Source organism: Rhinatrema bivittatum, chromosome 11, assembly GCF_901001135.1.
Source record: "Rhinatrema bivittatum chromosome 11, aRhiBiv1.1, whole genome shotgun sequence".
Lineage (NCBI taxonomy): Eukaryota > Metazoa > Chordata > Amphibia > Gymnophiona > Rhinatrematidae > Rhinatrema > Rhinatrema bivittatum.
The window spans coordinates 95,745,287-95,767,214 of record NC_042625.1 but is presented as its reverse complement, the minus strand read 5'-3'; the positions used below and the strand labels follow the sequence as shown (position 1 = coordinate 95,767,214).

The window sequence follows — 21,928 nt, the reverse complement described above, 5'->3', positions numbered from 1 at the left end:
AGTATTGAAAATGCTTGAGGAGGATTACAAACCTTTGGTGCCCATAGACTCAGTCCATCCAACGACATTCTCTGGAGAATCCATTTCATAGCTGCTTTGTCCACTGTCAGGATCACTGTCTGAATTATCCTGCAAACTTGCTTTCAGCGATTCAGTCTCCAAAGCTTTCAACTGATAAAGTGAAACCATGTCCATTAATCTTTATTTATTTAAAAACTTTTCTATACCGTCGCTAAGTTTTATACCATTGCAACGGTTTACAAATAGGCACATAGACTAAGGTAAGTAAATGTAGGATATCTTACATTCTAACAGGTGCCAATAAAGTTCAGTTACAATTTCATAAATAAAATCATTATTTGAGTAATGTTGGTCAAGTCCAGGTATATTATTGAGTTACTATCGCTTTGAAATATTACTTCTTAAAAGTAGGATTGATTAAATTCATTCTCATCTGCATTACCTTGTACTTTCATTCTCTACCCTCCACACTCTTTAGTGAAGGCTTTTTTAAAGAGCCATGGTTTTAGATTTTTCTTAAAAGTTTTGAAATTATTCTGTAATCTGAGTTCAGTTGGCATCGTGTTCCATAGTATGGGCCCAGCCAATGATAAAGCCCTTTCTCTCACTTGGGTTAATTTTGCTGACTTTACTAAAGGGATTGTTAGTAGTGCTTTGTTTGCTGAGCGGAGGTTTCTTTGTGGATCGTGTACTCGTAAGGCTGTGTTTAGCCAGTCTGCTTCTTTATCATATATTAGTTTGTGTATGGTGCATAAGGCTTTGTATTTTATCCTGTATTCGATGGGTAACCAATGTAAGTCTGCTAGAGTTTCGGTTATATGGTCCCTCCTCTTTTTTCCCGTTAGTATTCTGGCTGCAGTATTTTGAAGTATCTGGAGTGGTCTTATCGATGTGCTTGGGAGTCCTAGTAAGAGTGCGTTGCAGTAGTCAGTGCTAGAAAAGATAAGTGTTTGCAATACTGTTCTGAAGTGGGCAGGTGTGAGTAATGGTTTTAATCTTCTGAGGACCATAAGTTCTGCGTAGCCTTCTCTTACTTTTATAGATATGTGTTGCTTCAGGTTGATTTCTGGGTCCATTATTACTCAGAGATTCCTTACTTTTTCGGCTAGCTCAATTTTTTGGTTATTTCTTAGGGTTATCGGTGTTTGAATGATTTTAGTATGTTTTCTCTCAAGGTGAAGGAATTCAGTTTTGTCAATGTTGATAACCAGTTCCAGTTTTATCATTCTCAACTATGGATTTATGTGAATGCACTATGTTCATTTTTATTTGCAACCACCCCACAATTATTAGAGCCAATTTCAAATCAAAACTGAATGCAGAATATAAAAATGAAGTTAATTTGGAAGGACAAACTTTCAAGAAATATGAAAGCAAGTTAGCAGGAAAAAAAAAAAGTTGTGTTGCATCTGTAGCAAACTGGATGACAAGAAAGAAAATGACTATCCATCAATACAAAAATATGTAATCTAAGTCATGTCATAATAAGATACCTGAAATCTCTGGCTAGGGACAAACTGAAGGAGGGGCAATAGCCACACATCACAGCAATAGTAAAAATATAACCAATTGCAGACCAATATTTCGATGTCACTGACAAGTCAAGACTTCTTAATGTTCAATGGAATGTAACTTACTAAGGTAACATAAAAGATGACAAAGTCAAGTCCAATTGGCCCACTCAGACAATGTTCTAAGGCACACAAAGCTGTGTGCATCACTCGTTTTAACAAGGACTTTTGCACATGAAAGTGTGCATACATTTTAGTGTGCTTGCATGCAAATCCAGTTGTTAATGAAGGCATTAGCTATTGTTTCCCCAATGAAAGAAATGTTAAAGCCATGAAAGCTTAATGCTAGTTTGTTTGGTTGTTTTTTTTTGGGGGGGGGGGGGGGGTTTTAAATACTGGAAATTTAACTTCTGGTCTAGGTGAAGTAAAGTGTGTCCATATTTCTGAGCTCAGTGTTAGTCTATTGTGTGGTGCAAGCATACTCCTAGACCTGGAGATCATGGGGTCATGAACTCTGATCTTCCAGATACCCCACGTACAGAATCACACCAGCGCAGCACCACAGACTAACATTAGGCCTAGAAATGTTAGCTCAGTTTACTCTACTGCAGACAAGGAGTTAACATTTCCAAGCCTTAAAATCCTTGGCCAGAGATTCTCTGCCCCAGGACCCCCAATTCAGAGAGACTGAATTGTTGGATACAGTAGTACAATTGTCACCCTCATGCAGCGCTTGCTGGATGTACAATTATATCACCCTCACCTTATACTTCTCCAAATTTATCTAAAATCTGAAAGAATAGCTGGCAGTAGAACCATTGACCAGGCAGAAGCTGCATAACACCAATATGAGAAGGCAATTGCAGACCTTATGGGGTGAACTGAAGCATGAGGCAACAGCAATAGACAGTTGTACATGCAGCAAGTGCAGCATGATGGCAACTATGCTAATAAATGCCTTCCCCAAAAAGAAGCTCTTTTTAAACTTTATGCCTGTCTAGTGCATCTTTTCAGTTTATGTATTTAAGAAATCAACTTCCTGCTCACATCCAAAGTTTGAGGTGGAATACAGTAGAACATAACATTCATATAACCTAACAGACACAGATCATGATTTACACACATTACACATTTATAGCACACTTTTTATGGCATTAATTTGCACGTCAGTTTACTGCATCTGGAGTTTTGTGTTTACCACATACAGAAAGAAAACGTGCTCATTTCAAAGACAATTTACACTCATCCACCAGCTGTTCTCATTCACCCTACTGTAGCTAAAATTATATTCCAGCTGTCAGCTGTACAAGTCAGACCACCTAGAGACATCACTCCTTGGCCAAGTCAACTGTCATCTTCCTTCGCTTGTCCTTGGATGAGCATACAAGGTCCCACACTTACTCAGCCCCTCAACCCTGTGTTTGCAGCCGTCCTAGTCCTGCTTAAAATTGTCTCAGTACCGGTTTCCACTTCCTCTGTGGTCCCTTATCCCCGACATCTAGATATTTCTTTTGAGCCTCCCTCTCTCCCTGGAATATCGTGAGTCCTTTGTGCTTTCATTTCTTTTTCTATGGCAAAATGCACCTTCCTGTTTGGAGGAGCATTTGAAAATGTTATCTCTTTCACCCGAATAAAGAGGGTGGGCCTTCATTTTAAAAAAAACATGAAGGGGGAGGGGCGAATATACCAATACACTGGTGCGTTTGGGAGGGAGAGGTGCACCCGCGGGGCAGGAATAAGCGATTTCTCTCGCTCGGCAGCTCGAGGGGTGGGGGTAGAAGAGGCATTCATAGATCAGGGAGGAAAGAAAGCCACGCGCGGTTTGTCCTGTCCACTTCCGCCACTCTACAAACAAAAAGAACAGCTCCGGAAACGCAGCGGTTACGACGCAGCCTTTCTGTAACTAAACAGCCGGAGCAGCCGCGCTTACCGGGGCCGAGGCTGCCATGGCACCGAGAGGCGAACTACCAGAACAGGGAAATGCGAAAAAGAACAGACGTCAGAGTCCTCAGCTGCAGGCCGGGAGCGGTTAAACCGTAACCCGAAGAGCCGGACCGAGCACAGCCCGCCAGCACCCTCCAACCGACTCAAAGGCTCGCGGCTTTCGCGCTCTGGCGGCGCAAAGTCCCGCCCACCGCCCGCCGGGCCAATGACGGCGCAGCTCCGCCCGCCACCTGGGAGCTTTCGCGAAGCCGATTGGGCGCGTTTAGTGGCGCCCAGGCGACGGCAGCGCGCCTGCCAAACAAGCCTGCGGCATGCATGGGGGTGGAAGCGGGGGGGACAGGACGGAGAGGGACGCGCACGTAGGCGTAGCGCAGGTACGAGCACGCTCCGGTTAAAGTCCCTATCATTACAACGGCGCTGCTCTGGGAGAGGGCTCCAAACCTCCCCCTAGCTTACAGCAATGTCTGCATGTCTCAGGCGGCGGAGAGGGCAGACGGAGCCGATGCGAGCGTATTTGGCATCCTAGGCGAACCTTCGGAAATGCACCCCCGCTCCTACTTACCTAGTGGTGGCAGCTGCAGCGCAGCACTCCTTCCTATGGGTGGCAGTGTTTCCAGTACAGTGCTCCTTTCTTTAGCGGTATTGGATCAGGAGCAGCACCCCTCTAGGTCTCGCGCTGGCAGGGATATGCCACCCTCAAAAGTTTTGGCTCGCCAGGCGTCTGCCTAATGGAGGCACTGGCCCTGAGGGCAGGTAGTTTGGAATAGGCGTTACCACTATGTAAATGTATCGTGTCCCACAAGACTCTGCGACCCGCTACTCTGTCAAGGCGCTAGTGCTTCATTTAGGCATAAGCAAATGGCCAGCTGGGTCACCCAATTCTGAAAGGGCCGAAAAACTAGGTATTTTCCTGCTGCTCTGATTTAATAATACTTTGTTTATATTCCACTTTTCAAAGCGATTACATTCAGGTCCTGCAGGTATTTCCCTGATAAGAGGGCTATTTAGTACGTGATTTATTCAATTTTTTGCCTATGGAAAAAAAATACTTAACAAATCGGGCCCTATGTTTGTACCGGAGGCAATAGAGGGTGAAGGTTCTCAGCCTGCTGCCCTAGCTACTAGACTGCTCTACTGCTGCAGGGGTGAATGTCCCCCCCCCCCAAAAAAAAAAATTCCCCATTCCTCTGCCTATGGGCAGGTAATCTTAAATCTGGCCCTGCAAGGAGCACAACTCTTATAGTGAGTCTCATCTAAAAGATGGTTGCAAGACTTTAATGTTCCAGTTCAAGCATTTTTATTAGTTTTGAAAGTACATAAACAATCTTTTGTTTAATTTCCACAGACATTAGGGTGAAGTATGATAATCACACTAACAAATTCATAATAATATTAAACACTCCCAAACATATTAGTTAATTTTGTGCATAAACAGCGACTATACCACCTAATCTACAGGTCCTAAGATTTTCATGTGTTGTGTTGTGTTGTCCCTCCCTTCTCAATTTCTGGCACCTGTATTCATGGTATACCTGATTCAAAAGTCACACAGCTTACTCTACCTCAGGTAATTTTCTTCAACCCTTAATTCAATAAGCCTTTGGTTCCATAATCATGGACCTTAATAGCTAAAGGTGGTATAGCTCTTTGCTGCCAATGATGGTAGCCCATCCTTAAGTGCACAAATATGCAAAACACTAAGTATTATATTACACATGGTTGGAAGGTGTTGCCATTGAGATCTACAGAGATGAATGGTTTTATTTAAATTTTATTATTTTAATTTGAGTTTAATGTTATGTCATTTAACTATTTATTGTGTATGTTTTATGTAACCTGTCAAGTACTTTGGATCATGCTTGCTAAAAGTTACAGGATTATCACCAAAATCCATATCGTCATGGCATATATATATATATAGCCCCTCAACAAAGGCATTTTACAACAAATTATACACAGGTACAGTGAGTCCATGCTCCAGAGAACTTACAGGCTAAGTGAATATCTACAGGATTGGAAGATAAGAGTTTACTCATTGTAACTCTTTGGGGAAAATGCTTGTTAAATATAACAGAGGCTTGCACAAAGTCACCAATGTCAGTAGCAGATGGAATACAGATATAATCAAATAAACATGCTTCAGCCCAACAGGCCTTATTAGAAAATTAATTTAGCTGATTAAAGAAGGTTTAATATCCACATAATTAAAAAAAATCAGCATGGAAACAATTCAAATGTCTTGCTAGATATGCTTAGACGCAATCAAGATAAAATCAAAGTGCGCAAAATCCTGTAAACAGCGCAGGCCTGACATTACACAAATGCAAAGATTTTTTTCAGTAATTCAATATATGTTACAATTCAAACCTGAGTCTGCTTCAGGAGTGCAAATTTATGCTAAAACTGTCGCTTGATCATTCTAGCAGAGCTTACATTTACAGTTCTCAAACCATTCTTCTTCTTAACTACCACTAGTTGTTATTGCATACTGAAAGTGGTGAATGAATGGGCCTGAAAGCTTCAGATAGAATTATAGCTTATTTGTGTCAAACTTCCCCCAATATTATATCACTTTTACAGTGGTGATTTTTTGCCAGGTTACACCAGGTTGCTGACATGGAATCTTTTTTAATTAATATTCTTTTCTTCATTGCAGCTGGAGTGGAAGTTTGAGGTGGCAACTGGCGCCCAACCTGCTACTTTTTCTAAAAAAAAAAAAACCTACAATTTTGTATGCAAGTAATTTGTAAATGTTAATGATCTTTCTATTAACATACAAATAAATAACTCCCTGGCAGTCAGTATTCACTCATTCACATCTGCAATATGAGACTACACGGTGCAATGAACTAAAATAAATAAATAAAAATAATTGAATATAGAACAGAATTTTAGTAACCCCAATCAGTGACATGCAATATTTTAGAGGAAAGGCAACCAAGTCTAGTTATCACAGCCAAGCTGCTTGGCATCACCTGTTGGGGACCTTACCACAAAGACCACTGATATCTCTCTAGGTCATCTTCAGACAAATTAAATATACTATCAATAGCCAGAAAACTTTTTGTTCTGTGAAGTGCTGCCACCAAGAGGTAATATCCAAAATTTAAAAAATATGTTCGAGGCAAACTGACAAATTCATTTGTATATGGGTGTTTTGGAATAAGTCTCAAAGAAGTGTGTAAATGCTAGGTCATCAATAATAGAGAAAGTACCCGTGTGAAATGTAAACCTTTCAAAGACATTAGATGAGCAGCACAATCAATTACACAAAGAATGTATCATGACTAATACCCAATGATAAATTATTCACAGAGCTGTAGCTACTGTCTGTCCAAATAACTACAAGAAGAACGAAGTGCTAATTATACAGTAGTTAAGAAACCAGCATATCAAAGTGTATTTAAGTACCTAGATGAATGGCAATTCTGACTAGACACAGAATAGCTTATTGTTGATTTGATGAATTTCAAACATCTAATCTAAAGAGTGAGAACACAGAAACACAAGATATAAGGAGCCCAGATAACAATGCCAGGCCCCTCTAGTCCGGCCAAGTTCCTTTTCAGTGGTAATACAGCAGACCCTATTTAATATCCACTTCCCTGAATGCTTTAAGAAGCATCATCGCCTCTAGTACAGAAATCTATAAGGACAACAAATGGAAACAGTCCAAACCTCCCTTTTAAAATCACCTGTATGTGTAGAGCAATATTGCATTAAACAGGCTGCTAAATTAGACTGCGATTTTTCATTTGTTTCCACAATAATAAATGTGTGTCCTCAGGATCAGAAAAGTCACAACATTCCACAGCCCTGCTATTGGATCGGTACTACTTAAACTTGTCTGGTCTGCCTAACACAAGTTCTGCTGAATGTGGATATTTTAAAGAAAGATGGGACCGCTTTACTTACTAATGCAGGATTGGCCCCAGTTACTTAGATGAGCAGCATTCTATACAGCCTTGGCTCTTGTTCCAGTGCATGTCTTATGCCAGCATTGGCCCTCTCCTGCATCCCTGAAAACACTGACAGTCTGATGTCCCTACACCAGCTTAGCTCCACACCAAATTTCGTTCAGCTAGGTCCAGCCGTTTAAGAGCTATAAGGTAAAGAACACACAAAACCAGAAGTCTCAGTATTATCTGACACATCAGCAGCCTCTTCCTACGGAGTGGAAGTTAAAACTGTCCTAGAAGGATAAACGAATAAACAGAACCATGTTTTCGTATTAAGATGGAAAAAAAGCAGATCCGGCTTTCCGTTTAGAAAGTTCATGATTTACCTTTAGCAACGACTGACCAGTAGGAATACCCTCATGTGCAACTCAATTCGTGAAGCAAATTCTTCATCCGGTCTTTGAAAGGCGTGGGCGAAAACGCCGAGCGTCAGTCCTTGGTCCCGAATATGGACCAATTTCTAACCATCTTGGCACTTAATTTTGCTTCCTGCAGCACTACAGGTACCAGGGGGCCAGACTAATAAAGCACTGGCACGTCTCCCTCCAGAACCTGTTAACACCCAGGAGACCGTCTGGTGGATTCGGCAGCTCCCTTGCATTCTAACGAGACTTTCAGACAAAAACTGAGACCTGCACAACGACATATGGGAGTACAAACCGGGCGCGCAGTTTTTCTTAGTTGTTCACACCGTCTTTATTGCTAGAAGATTCACATAATGGAACAAACATAACATTGACTTGCGATTAAATAAAACAACAACCTGAGTAAATATTACTGAGGTTTTTGGATTGATTTCAGGTGATGTGGTTAACTTTATGCCTGTTACTGATGAGCTAATCACAGCTTTAATAATTATTGGAATATGCATCATTGTGTATGGCATGTTGATTAGCCAATCACATGGCTGGATTGACTGTCTCCAATCCTTTGATTAAAGAATATCCCTCAATAACCACGCATATAATACTTTATTTGTATTTTGATCCTCTATACATATACAGAAAATAAAGTGATATGAAAGGTGTAGTGAAATAAGTTAAATTAGTTGTCCTTTAATTGTACCTATGGGTGCCTTAGGCAGTGGAATAGTTCTCAAGGTGGATGGTTTTATTGCAACTGCCAATAGGGGCGCTGCTAAAACTTTTTAAATAAAAAATGAGGAGAAAACAATCAATGTGTAGTGTATTAGAACATGTATACAAATCTCAAGGCTCCCTGGAAGTGAACGAAAGAGTTTTTGTCGGCCCTTTGAACTCCAGACGGCAATAGAATATCTCAGCTTTGCTTTGTCAGTTTAGATCCATGGACCTAACCCTTCGGGGCAGGCCTTGTAATTTTAGGACTCAGTATGGAGCTATTCTCTTTGCATCAGTGGACGTGCCTGAAGAAATAGTTCCGTTCATATCTAGAAGCTGAACCTCTACCCTTTATAATTCAAATCTACCACCCACTCTTGCCACTGATTCCCTGCAATTAACCCAGATTCCGGTTTGGCTGGGCAGCTGGAGCTAGGAGGGTTAATCAGCTATAAATCTGTGGAGAGAGGGTGGTAAAGCTTTTTAGTGAATTAGAGAGAAAACAGAAGAACGTCATGGGACGTGAAACATTAGGAGCACCTAAGCATGACAGCTTGTTCTGCCTCCCAAATCTTAGTAAGTGAACGTTTACTTAGCCTGTATAGGGAGGAGTAGATAAAGGCTTGAGGGACGCGAATGAAATGTGATATTCCTGTCATCTATTTTCGCTTAAACGTTAGCTTACATTTAAATTATAGTTCAGCAATAGTTCAGGTAAGAATGTGAAGTGTTAAACAGCCCCGGGTGAAGCAATAGCTCTGTATGATATCCTATCAAAGCAGAAGAAGCTCACACTTTATTCCTAGAGGTTTCTACTATGGTGCCTTCTAGTTTTCAAAGGTACCAACATTAGTCTGGCTATAAATATTAAAGGTGGATAGTGCATGTTAACACTTCTTACACAGCCTCTGTTTTAAGTAGAATGATTGTGCAGAGGGGAGTGGCAAGGGGTTACCTGGGGTCTGATAAACGGACTTGCTGAATCCTTGCTAAAATCGGGTTCAGGGCTCACGTTTTCTAAATGGGCTTGCTCTGCCTGGTTTATAAGCCAGGTCATGTTGGATAGGATCCTAGTCTCTCTCAAATTTACTGCGAGTACTTGCCTCCTGAGTTGACATGATATAATAAGTATGGTCACTATACCAAGGTGCGCCTGGCAGTTCATTTTAAACAGGTCCCCGCCATCCAATAAAACCGGGACTATTTATATCTTTCTACCACATTTTATTGATTTCTGATTGCATTATTTGATAGGCTAGGGTCTCTCCATACCTTGTATGAATGGCTTGGAAGTTAGAACTGATCTATTGTTTTGCTTTCTCTTTTTTGGTTAGAGAAACTTACACCTGTGGCTTTTTGCAGCTTTTCTTTTGCCAGTCTTTTGCCAGTCTTTCAGTCTTTCAGTTTTTTTCAAAATTTAAATGTTTTGTGGCATAAAAATAGCAGTACATTATCTCCTTAAATATGCCTTATGTGGGGCAGTTGAGTATTCTCCTAAATTTATGGACCATAATTCTTCAGGCTTAGAGATTCCAGTTGCTGCATATTTATTGGTCTTTTATCTGAATAACTTTTTCAATTTAAGCTTATTGAAACAACTATATTTGAGTCAGGGCAGAGGCTGGATTAGGTTGATTTGGGTAAGGTGGCTACTCTATCCGAGCTCCTTATTCATCCTTCATTTCTCCGAAGTGATTCCCGGAGGAAAGATGGCAACAGACTTGGATTACTGAATTATGTAGAGATTAGGGCTGAGGGAGACTTTGCCTGCTTCAGAAAGTCCCTACAAACTTTTAGCTTGCCTTTGATTTAATTTACTACTGATGTTACACTTATTGCATTGTTTTGTGTTTTGAATTGTCATGTTCTGTTGAATTTTTTTATAAAGCAGTCTTATTATTTAACTGTGAACTGTAATCCGCCAAGTCTTCCAGATCAGCGGCATAGAAACTAAATATTGACGTATTGAAGTTTAACAGGAATGTGCCCCAGCAAATGTCCATAGTTGGAGGTGAATTGCTTTGAAATCTTGATAATGGTTATAGATTTACTAAAGTGTTTTCAATAGGGTTTTGTCTACTGGAAATGCATATTAGTGTTTTACGGGTCTTAAGCCATTCTTTCCACTGTGTAAAACATACTATACAAAATATTTTATACAGGCTCCTGCTCGCAACGCCATTAAAATGGTGATGTGGGAAACAACGTGACAACTCCTGTCAAGGACTCCCTTCAGAACCTCTCAGGTGCTGGTTGGACCAGGAGCGGGCACCGTCTGTGCAAACTCTCAGCAGGGGGCGGGGCCGTAGCCTGCTCACCTGCCTCGGTAAGCCAGAGCTCACTTGCACTTCGAGGCAGCCGAGGACGTTTGCCCACACCTTTAGCCTGCGGCGGAACGTTACAACTATTTAACCGGACAATACGCAAAAGGTAAAACTAATCAAGCTGCAGGTCTCGCGGCGGCCCGGGCCTGCTCCTGCTGCGTCCCGCCACAGCGACAGCGCACGTGCCCTGCGCGCGCGCCGATCTCCCGACGTGCGCCAGGTGACGCTCCAGCGCGCTCCCGCGTCGTGGGAGGTGGCGGGCGGTGCTCGCGCGCTCCTCCCGTTGGGTGCGCGCGCGCCTCGTCGCTCGCTCCCGCGCCCTGTTACTGGCGCCTCCTCGGTGGCGGCGGCGGCGGAGGCTCCTCCTCCGGTTTTCACTGTTTATTTTTTGTTTCCGGGCCCTTCACCGCCTCCCCCCTTCGCGGGACGGACAGACGGTGACCTCGGAGGAAGGCCGCAGGGCTGCCGGCTCCTCCCCCCACCTCACCCGGCGGCCACGGCCGCCCCCTCCCGTCCGTGTGCTCAGCGCCCCACCAAGGAGCAAATATTCCGGAGAAAAAGAGACTCGCGGAGAGGACCGCCGCGGGCATGGAGGCGCTCGGCCCCGGGCCAGGTGAGGCGGGCCGCCGTTGGGGAGGGAGCAGGCCTCCCCTGCGCCGGGAGCTCCGGTCTACAATGCCCGGGGAGGAGGAGGCGGCGGCGGCGGCGGCGGCTCCCACACCTCGGAGGGTGAATGCCAAGGCGGCCCCGGGAGGCATTTAAAGCCTGCGAGGGCGGGGACGCGGGTTCCGGCCCGGCGCTTGGGGGTGGAAACCTCCCAGACCTTTAACAAGAAAACAACTTCCTCCTCCTCCTCGCCCGACAGGAGGCCGGGGGCAGGCGCGGGCTCTGGTCCTGCTCCTCGCCGCCGGAGCGGGGCACTTCCTGGCTGGCCTGCGAGCTGGGGCCTCTTCCTGGTCTCGTGTGCCCTGCCTGGCTCCTGTTTGCACGCTTCCCTTTCTTTCCTGTACCAAAATAAAGAGCCTGCAAAGTACTGAACCCAGGCTGCCACAGAGCCCCCACTGCCAGTCGCCTCCTGAGAGCCAGAACTTTTTATTTCAAACAGGGAATCTCTGCCCATTGTCTGCTGGACGGGCGTCTCAGATTTCTCAGTACTGGGTGCTAGGAACTTGTGGGTCACAGCACACTTTGAATATTCAGCAGAATTAATGCAAGCTTTTCAGGGAAACACGAATTTTAGTTGTTCCATTATAATTTGATAGACAAATCTATCTTGATGACAACTGACACATTGGTAACAGCACACGCTTATTATAAAGAGCCTAAAAACTGTTTTGGGGGCTCCCCTTCCATTGCTGTGGTTACATTAAACCAAATGAAGGAGTGGTAGCTAGTCAAACAACTCGATTGGCTGAATGAGACTGTCCAATGTGCTCTCTCTGTAAGGTGGTCTGTATATTATTTATATACATGGGGTTTTTTTTAACCTTGCTAGAATGGAGGATTGAGCAGGTTACAAATTGTTTAAACCACATGCCTCTTTGTTTTTAGACTAGCCGCAGGTTCATTTGGTTCATCCAGTAATCAGTTGATCAACTCTTAAATAATACTGTAGGACTACATGGGGATGCAAAGTCTGGCAGTTAATCTAGGAACTATTTTTATATACAAGGGATAGGAAGATGCACACCAGCAAACTTTATATTTACTTTTACTTTATTTCCAAACCTTGTTTCTTAACTTTAATGTTTCCAAGTCTTGATTGCATCTCCCAACCTATTTATTTGCTGTGTACGGGGGCTTTCTACACTGAATTTGCTAAATTCTGGCTCTTCTGGCCTGCAAAACTATTCTTCCCTTCACGTGGACAAATGAGACTTGAATGTCATTATTTAATTTAGGATTATTACACTATTTAATATTTGCAAAGGAGAGCATTGGAAAAGTTCCTTTTCTTATTTTTATCATTCTTTAAAATTACTGTATGATTGGAATGAGCAACATGGGCCTCACTGAGCCACCTTCAACAAAGGAAGCTGGTGTTTTTGTGTGTTTGTTTTTTTTTTTTACACCATTGATAAAATGGAGACTTGTCACAATTGCATAAAATAGAGAAAGGTACAATGGGTGGGACATGAAGTCTCATGTTATGGCTTGTAGTGTTCCTCTGTGATTACCATGTTTGTCTTGGCTTTTACTTGTGGTGATCTGAATCTGTACTTAAAACAATCCATTAGTGTATGCAGAATTAGGATTCTTCACTTAGCATTATTTTGGAGCTTTCTGAGGTAGTAGCATCTGCTTTTTCTTTGTTCCCTATTGCTTTCCCACCTGTTGGTCAGCTCAGAGCAATGGGGTCTGCACACTTTTTTTTTTTCCTTTTCTGATGGTCTCGACGTCTCCTTTTCTCTGGAGAATTCCAGAATGGCTGGGCAGACATTTTTAGGGAGTTTAGTGTACAGCATTAGCACAGTTGTCTTGTAAATCAGATTTATGGCACGCTCTGAGAAAGTGTATATAGTGCTGTGATAGCATGCTGCAAGTAATGTGTGTTTTCCTGTGCTTTCAGTGTTACTGAATACGGTTGAGAGAGAAGCCCACTAATCGTTTCTGTATATCCAAGCATACAAGACTATCTGGTCATGGAACCTTTCAACCAGCCAGTGTTGTAGAATATGAAACTTTTATGACTCATCCAAATTTTTTTCTTCAGCATGCTAACTTGACTTTTGAGAATTGACATTGAAAGTGGCTAACAAATTGGTTAAACTTCTTGCATACATTAAACTAACACTATGCAACATTTAGCAACCCTTTGCTAATAATTCTAAATTGATTAGTTTAGTTTACAGACACCGTGCTTTAGTTAGTACTTGCAGGTTTCATAAGAGATGTGTAGTACTACATTTGTGCTAGATTCTGGCAATCTGTTCTGCTTATTTCTTTGGAGTCTCCTAATTGCATCAATAGTGGAAGCTCCTTTTTATGAGGGATGAGATTTTCAGCTCTGACAGTCTGGTTTGATATTGTCTGTAGCTTTGACTATGGTCTGTTCTTAAAAATTTTAAATCTTCAGTTCCCTTGCTCAGCACCTCCAAAAGAAAAATCGGGACCTGACAATGCATAGATTAGGTACTAGGGAAAATATTTTTTGTTTAAAAATTCCCAAATCATATCCTAAAACCTGATACATGAGCTTTTTATGCATGTAACATTTTTGATGGACATGTAAATGCATACAGTAAGTCTTTTTAGTTTTTTTTTTTTGCATCTCAATAATTTTTTCCCTGGCATTTCTGGACACCAGGAGACATATTCAAGGCTTGCTTAGAATTGTATTGAATTGTCCAGTTTTGGGCAACAGCTCTGCTATCCTGTTAGACTTGTCCTTCTGTTTTTACCATTCTCCACTGACTATATAGCAGTTTGAGTAGGAAGAACACATTACTATTTTTTGTGGAGTATTGAAGGTGTGAAATTTTATTTTCACTCAGATCTTGCTCCTTTCCAGTTTCCCATCCATGCAGCTACCCTCTCAACTAACCAGCAGTTAATGAATCCAAATCAAGATAGATATTGCATCTTTGTTAACCCTTAACGTTGCCTGTCCATGAAGATGAGCCATGCTTTATCAATATATATAACGGTACATTCATTAGTATAGTACCATTTGGCATAAGGTAGAGATCATGGTTTTATGCTCAAGGGGAATGCAGTTGATGCATTGTGTAGCATGCGCAGAATATATCACTTTACTGTTGTCTATCCATATTAATATATTAACAGCACGATCAAAGATTGTTTCTACAAGCTGCAGATACTTAAGAAATTAAGACCACTACTACATCACGACTTCCAGACTGTCCTCCAAGCCACCTTATTTTCAAAAATCGACTATTGCAATTCCTTACTCTTGGGCCTTCCCTCAATCTCAATCAAATCTCTCCAAATGCTGCAGAATAGACCATATCACCCCTATCCTCTGAGACCTCCACTGGCTCCCAATCCCTTCTAGAATCCTCCATAAAAGTCCTACTATCATCCACAAAACCTTGCACAACAAGAATATTCATTGGCTCAATGACTCCCTCCATTACCACACCGCCAGCAGACCACTACATCAGCGTACAAAGGTTCCCTGTCTACTCCTCCTTCTCACAAATTCATCCAACATATCTCCACCAAAGAACAGGCGCTTTCCATAGCAGGACCAACTATTTGGAACTCTATGCCACCCGATCTATGCCTATAAGTTTTTGTAATTTAGTTTTGTTTTTCTCTATCCTTAACTCCTATACTTGGTCACCCTGACCCTCTATTTTCTCACTCTCCCCCTGTTAAATGTAACTTTTCCCTTTCTCATTTAAAGGTATTACTCCCCTTGTTAATTGTAAACCGATGTGATATGTATATTTATTTATTATTTATTTATTTAAGTTTTTTTTATATACCAACATTCAAGACGATAGTCCCATCATGCTGGTTCACAAGAAACAGGGGTGCAATTAAAATAAACTTTACAATTTGAACAATAGTGCAGAAAAGCAGTTACATGTAACAGGGAATCAATAACTTGGAGTAAGAAGGAAAATGAAGATCAGATATTTATATATATATATATAATAACATAAGGGGTGGCTATTAATGCTATTACTAGCGAAGTATGTTGATTGAGGGGAGTTAAGTAATGTTGGAGTTAGGAAAGGCCTGCGTGAACAGCCACGTCTTGAATGTCGGTATATAAAAGTTTGAAATATCCAAGAACCCATTTTAAGTATGAAAGCAGTGTAAATCTCAGGGGAGGTATTCATAAATATAGCAAACCCACATCTTTATTTCATTCAAAGCGGAACCAACTTAAGAATTGCCATGCTGGGCCAGACTAAGGACTGGAGAACCTAGCATCCTTTCAGTCTATTTTCTATTGCTCTTCCCAAGAATAATGAAGAGGTGGAGAAACTACTCATTTGGCTAATTATTTGTGGACGTGTCCAAACCTTTTAATAAGCTGTTCACATTTCTTTAAGCACGTTTTTTGGCAGCTATTTCCATGGCTTCCTTGAGTGACTGAAAAAAATACTTTGGCAGATTTGTTTTAAATCTGTTACCTGAGTTTCAGGGAGTGTCCTAGTACTATTTGATAGTGTAAATAACCCTTCCCTGTTAGATCTCTTCTCTTCTTCAAGCTGCACAGCCCTAATCTGTTTAGCCTTTCTTCTTAGGGGAGATGTTTCATCTTCTTTATCACTTTGATTGCCCTTCTTTACACTTTTTTTTCTAATTCTGTCTGTCTTCTCAAGATGTAGTTGCACCAAGGCATTGTATTCCCATGTTTCTATTCTTTTCTGAATTCCTTACATTCTGTTTCATTTCTTGGTTACTGCTATAAAAAAAAAAAACGACCACATAAAAATCCAGCAGGCGGAATAGCTCTAAAGAACACAAACCATGCTGTTTCAATGTCATGATGGCACTGGTGCCCCAAGCATAACTGATACCAAACAGATTGGTGAAGGACAGGGCAGCTCAATAGGGTCTACTGTTAGCCTGGGTGGACCAAGAAATCCTTATCTGCCAATAACTGTTGCATAGTAACACTTGTAGATGTTTATCTTCAGTTTTCTATTGGTTTAATCTTGCATTAATTGTATTTAGAATTTTCTGTATTTTAGGCATTGAAGAATTAAAAGAATTCAAATCTCTTCCTTCTTAATTGAGATCTATATGCAGTTTGTGCCTGAGAAATGGCTCATATTGGTTAGTCTTTGAAATTGTATATACAAATTACTTAAGAACATTTATAAAAGTACTATGCTCCACCAAATACAATTTTCTAGAGCATTAATTATCACTTTTATTGTTTACAAACTATTGTCTTTACTTGTGGTCTCCTTTCTGGGTCCTCACTAGATATCAGACTTGCCAAGCTCCCTTGATCTACAATGTAGAAGGCCATGCTTTGCACCGGCAGTATTATGCATGGATTATTGGATTGATCTAGTCTGTTTCCACAGGGCCTCCTACCAGCCTGTTCCAACCTCCGCGGCGGCCTGGCTTGGGCACGCTTGGGAAGCCAATCCGTCTCTTGGCCAATCACTTCCAGGTGCAGATCCCAAAAATTGATGTCTATCACTACGATGTGGATATCAAACCAGAAAAGAGGCCCAGACGTGTGAACAGGTGAGACTGGGTTTAAGGGCAGTACTGTCATTAAAAATGTCAAAGCTGATCAAGATTGATGTAAACACAGCAGAAGCCTGATTGGTTAAACTTTAAAATTAGCCTTAAATTCAAGATAAGTTTGCATTAAAATCTAGATATTTCAGCACGGTCAGGAGTCCCAGTTAATTTTTATAAATTTGCTGTGGATTTGTTTTAAGAATGCCATGCAGAGCTGCAGACTGGATGAACAAAGAACATAAGATATGCCATACTAGTTGAAGCCCAGTATCCTGTTTCCAACAGTGGCCAAGCCAGGTCACAAGTACCTGGCAGGATCCCAAGGGGTGGATAGATTCCAAGCTGCTTATCCCAGGGATAGGCAGTGGATTTCTGCAACTCTATCTTAATGGACTTTTTCTTCCAGGAACTTGTCCAAACCTACACTAATAGCTGTCACCACATCCTCTGGCAACGAATTCCAGAGCTTAATTATGCATTGAGTAAAAAAATATTTTCTTAGTCTTAACTGTATTACCCAGTAACTTCATTGTGTCCCCCCTGGTCCTGACCTGTGAATTCTCAGTGGTGCTAAACACACTGAAGCATCCTAATTGTAACTACATAACTTCACTACTGTCTAATGCGCTGCTCATCTTCAGTCTTGTTTTCTATGGTGCCCTCACGTCTGAAAAGCTTTTGGTGCCCTGGACCCAAACTAAGGCACAATTAAAGTAGACATTTTAATGACACTTTTTTTTTTTGTTTAGTGTTTCTTGGAGATCAAAACTTATTTTGTGAAAAATTGATTTGACTTTGCACTTAGAGCTGGCAGGATGCAAAGTTAGAGGAATCTGTGCACTCCCAGTCACTGCCAGGGATATAGTGCAAGGCTTCAGTGTTTTTTTGCATCTTGTGATTTCTCGGGGCCCTCTCCTGCCAGTAGTAGTCACAGCTACAACATTTAAAGTACATTGAACAATATTGCTTGTTTTGCTTTTTAAGAAAATGGTTGATAGGTGTGATACACCTGCATGCTAGAGACACTTTTTTGCTGGGGGTGGGGAGGGTGTGTCAATAATTTTTCTTATTATAGAATTGACTGCAGAAGAATTTTTACCCTGCCACCTCTTTCCTTCCCCTTAATTACTATGTGTGAGCTGGGTTGGACTAGATGGGTCTCTCAAACTAATTTTAAGTATGTAGTGTACACATGCCCTTGGTCATGCTGCTGTCTTCACTGAAACAGTAAAGCAATTACTATGGATAAAATTGTATCCTTGCCTTGTGTGGAAGGAAACCTTAACAAATAGAAGGCAAAAACCTTTTCCTAGACCATTAACCATTACTTCTATATATTTAAGTTGTGTGACAGGACTTCAGAAGTTCTGCAGCCTCACTACCAGGTCTGGAAAAATTGCAGGAGCCAGATCTGGGAGCTTGAATTAAAAAAAAAAAAAAAAAAAAAAAAAAAGTAAATATGAAACCATAAAGATAGAAAAATGAGAATAAAAGCCTAGTAAAACTTTTTGAAAAATGTCTCTTGCGCCCAAGTTTTCTAAATGTATTTTCACCCATGCTCATTGACATCCAAGCTGACAACTTAGTGTGGTCATGAGACATTTTTTGAGGAAATATTAATTTGGATAGAGAGGGCCAGACCAAATGCTTGTCATAGTGTTCTTTTTCATGGATACAATGTTTTGGATCTTGACATCCTTGAAGGTGTGTGTGAAGTAAAATGTTGGTTTTGATTTGTAGGTCTGGAGATCCTGGCTTAGGCCGAGATGCACTTGGGAGATGTTAGACTTCAGGATTATAGTTCTGAATGCCTCAGGATCTTTATTTTCAGCTCCTCGTTTAATTACTCATTTCCTTCCATTGCCTTCAGGGAGGTGATTGACACGATGGTGCGTCACTTCAAGATGCAGATATTTGGAGACAGGCAACCTGGCTATGATGGGAAAAGAAACATGTATACAGCACATCCGCTACCTGTTGGACGAGACAGAGTTAGTATAATACTGACCAGTTTTCTTTTCTTGCTAATCCCATTAATTTGTTCCAGGTTTCATAAAATCTGACCCTTCCACCCGCCTCCAAATACAGTATTTGGTTAGATACCGTTTTATAATGGGGAGTTTGCATCCATTATATCTCCCTTCATGGATATCCCTCTGCCCAATATCAGGTTGGGGAAGGTATGCTGTCACTTGCAGCTTTGTTCTCTTTTTTTTAATCCCTTACAGCTGTGGTTTTGACACACATTGTGACTCCTTTCAGAGCCTGTGCTTGACCTGCTGGTAGATGTAGCCATTTAGGAAAGTGTTGAGCAGTCCTAGCCCTTGCTAATTTCAATCAAACCAGTCTAATACACAGCAATACCAATGCTGAGCAACCAGACTACCCCATCTTCTATTGAATTAGGTATTTTTATAAAGACTTCTGTATGTCCTGCGCAATGGCTCTGGTTTTGTTTTGTTTTTTTTCTTTAGAGCTCTTATCTCAGTTTTGATGTCAAGGTTGTTTTATTGTTGTAGGTTGACTTGGAGGTGACGCTTCCAGGGGAGGGTAAGGATCAGACCTTTAAAGTGACCATTCAATGGGTGTCTGTGGTCAGTCTTCAGCTTCTCCTAGAAGCTCTGTCAGGTCATCTGAGTGAAGTTCCGGATGATTCTGTGCAGGCTCTTGATGTTATCACAAGACACCTTCCATCCATGAGGTAAGTACTTTTATTCTTTTTTTTTTTTTTCCCTTGCACAATGTGGAAACTTTCTATCCAATGGCTAGCAAAATTTTGATAAATGCAGTTTCCTGAACACACCCAAATCAGTCCAGACAAGTGGGTTTATGCATCCCTACCAGCAGATGAAGACAGAGAACAAAAGCTTTGAGGCACTGCTACATAATAGAATGCCACCTGCATGCCCTCAATATTTCGGTCTCCAGCAGATGGTAGAGGTGTAAACCTGCAGTCCTGACAGATTCTGGTGTTTGGGAGATTTGGAGACATGGATCTGCTCCCCAAGGTGTCAAGTTCCCTGGTGGGCCATGCCTCTGAGCCAGGTGACCGAGGGGGGGGGGGGGGGGGGGGGTGTGGTGGTGGTGTTTGGATACCCCTGCTTTGGGAGGGATCCTCCGGTAAGGCTTCCAAGGCCAGGAGGATTTCTCACTCTGTGGGTCTGCAGCAGGGGCCAAGGTGGGGGTCTCTGTGCCTCCTGCTCCCGAAGGTGATCACAACCAGGGGACCTCGGCTGGGTGGGAATCCGTTGATTTCCCCTCCTCTCTCTCCTGGGGGGCTGGTCAGGAGGAGGGAGTGGATTTGAACTCTAGTTTTCCTGAGCAGGTATTTGAAGGTCCATGGGGTTTTTCCCCTGAATTTATTTTGCTCACGCAGGAGGCTTGAGTGCAGGAGTGAGGAGATCCAGGACTGACTGAAAGACCTCTGACTTCAGTGGGTGGTTCTGGGCACATTGGCAAGTATCTGGGGTTGCGTGGTGCTGGTGCAGAGGTTGACCCTAGGGATCTGGATGACTCTGACAAGCTCCAGGAGGATGCTGCGTCGACTCAGGGAGCGGATCTGGATGTGGGCAAGGACGATCTGGACTTCATTGAGGGGCCTGGGGCCGAGGGATGGTCTGCCTGTTTAAGAAGGAGGCACTTCGGCCTCTCATTCCCCAGGTATTGGGGGAATTGGGGGTGAAGCTAGCTCAGAAGTTTCTGGGATTCAAGGTATTGGGTCAACACTTCCAGTTTTGAGCTCTTCCCTTTGGGCTGGCCATGGCTCCCTGAACCTTCACAAAGGTGATGGTGGTGGTAGAGGCAGCATCCTTGAGACAAGAAGGGATTCTGGTACATCCATATCTGGATCCCTGGCTTATCTGGGCAAAGATGGAGGAGTACACCCTCTGGGTTGGGTGTAACGCCTCCATCCTCTGGGTTGGGTGATCAATGTGGTAGTTACCTGCTTCCATCTCAGTCATTGGAGTATGTAGGAGCCTGCTTTGATATCCAGAAGGGCAGGATGTATCTGACAGCAGACAGCTTGTCGAAGGTGCAGGAGACACAACTGTTGTGCCTATGGTCTGGGATTACTTACAGGTGCTGGACTCCATGGCATTGGCGTTTGGATCTGGTTCTGTGGCCCTTTGTGCACATGCGTCCATTGCAAAAAGACGCTGTTGTCCAGGTGGAATCCAAAATCGGAACAGTATTATCTACTGTTGCAACTTCTAGCAGAATCCAGGTTCAGTCTTTTATGGTGGACGTTGAAGAGCAACCTGGAAAGGGGAGTGGACCTTGGAGGCTCTGGATTGGGTGGTGGTGACCACAGATGCCAGCCTCAAGGGCTGGGGAGCAGTATGCCTGGGTCTATCTGCCCAGGAGCTTTGGTTGGTGGCAGAGACTGCCTGGTCCATCAGTCATCTGGAGACCAGGGCGGTGCGCAGACCCCTGGAAGTGATTTTGCCTCTGGTCCAGGGTCAAATGGTTCGTGTGTTCAGATAATCTGACGACTCTGGCGTACATCAACTGTCAAGGAGGAATGAAGAGTCCTGCTGTGGCTTGGGAAGCTCTGCTATGCTATGGTTTGTGTGGGTGGGGCATCATCCTTGAGGGAATTGTGGCCTCCCATGTAGCAGGAGTAGACCATGTGCAGGCAGACTTCCTAAGCTGGCTACAGCTGGATCCCGGGGAGTGGGAGTTGTCCCCAGAGGCCTGGAATCACATTTGTGCCAGATTGGGGGGAGGGGGGGGGGGTTCCTCAGCTGGATCTCATGGTGATGTGAGCCAATGAAAAGACGTCAAGATTCTTCAGTCACAGAAGGAAAGTCTGTTCAGTGGGGCTGGATGCCCTGGTGTGGCTGGAGATCCTTCTGTATGTGTTTCCTCCATGGCCTTTCATAGGTCAAGTGTTATGGTGCATAGATGTG

General features: G+C 42.6%; 2 protein-coding genes across 5 annotated transcripts in view; one reads left to right on the top strand and one right to left on the bottom strand.

Annotated features, from left to right (window-relative positions):
- Positions 1 to 3,683, bottom strand: part of CLSPN (claspin) — an 85,085-nt gene extending 81,402 nt beyond the window's left edge. The window contains 2 exon segments of the mRNA XM_029571501.1: positions 33 to 171; positions 3,463 to 3,683. Coding sequence (XP_029427361.1) covers positions 33 to 171; positions 3,463 to 3,480 — 157 coding nt within the window. The 5' untranslated portion in view covers positions 3,481 to 3,683.
- A 5,334-nt stretch (positions 3,684 to 9,017) lies between these two features.
- LOC115100841 (protein argonaute-4) overlaps positions 9,018 to 21,928 on the top strand; it is a 35,281-nt gene continuing 22,370 nt past the window's right edge. For 2 of the 4 annotated variants that reach the window (XM_029619807.1, XM_029619806.1), the window contains exons 1-4: positions 9,018 to 9,090; positions 16,853 to 17,018; positions 18,889 to 19,009; positions 19,538 to 19,719. In XM_029619807.1, coding sequence (XP_029475667.1) covers positions 9,030 to 9,090; positions 16,853 to 17,018; positions 18,889 to 19,009; positions 19,538 to 19,719 — 530 coding nt within the window. In that variant the 5' untranslated portion in view covers positions 9,018 to 9,029. Of the gene's footprint in view, positions 9,091 to 11,081; positions 11,452 to 16,852; positions 17,019 to 18,888; positions 19,010 to 19,537; positions 19,720 to 21,928 lie in introns of those variants that run through there. The other 2 variants (XM_029619810.1, XM_029619809.1) reach the window with 1 other exon arrangement.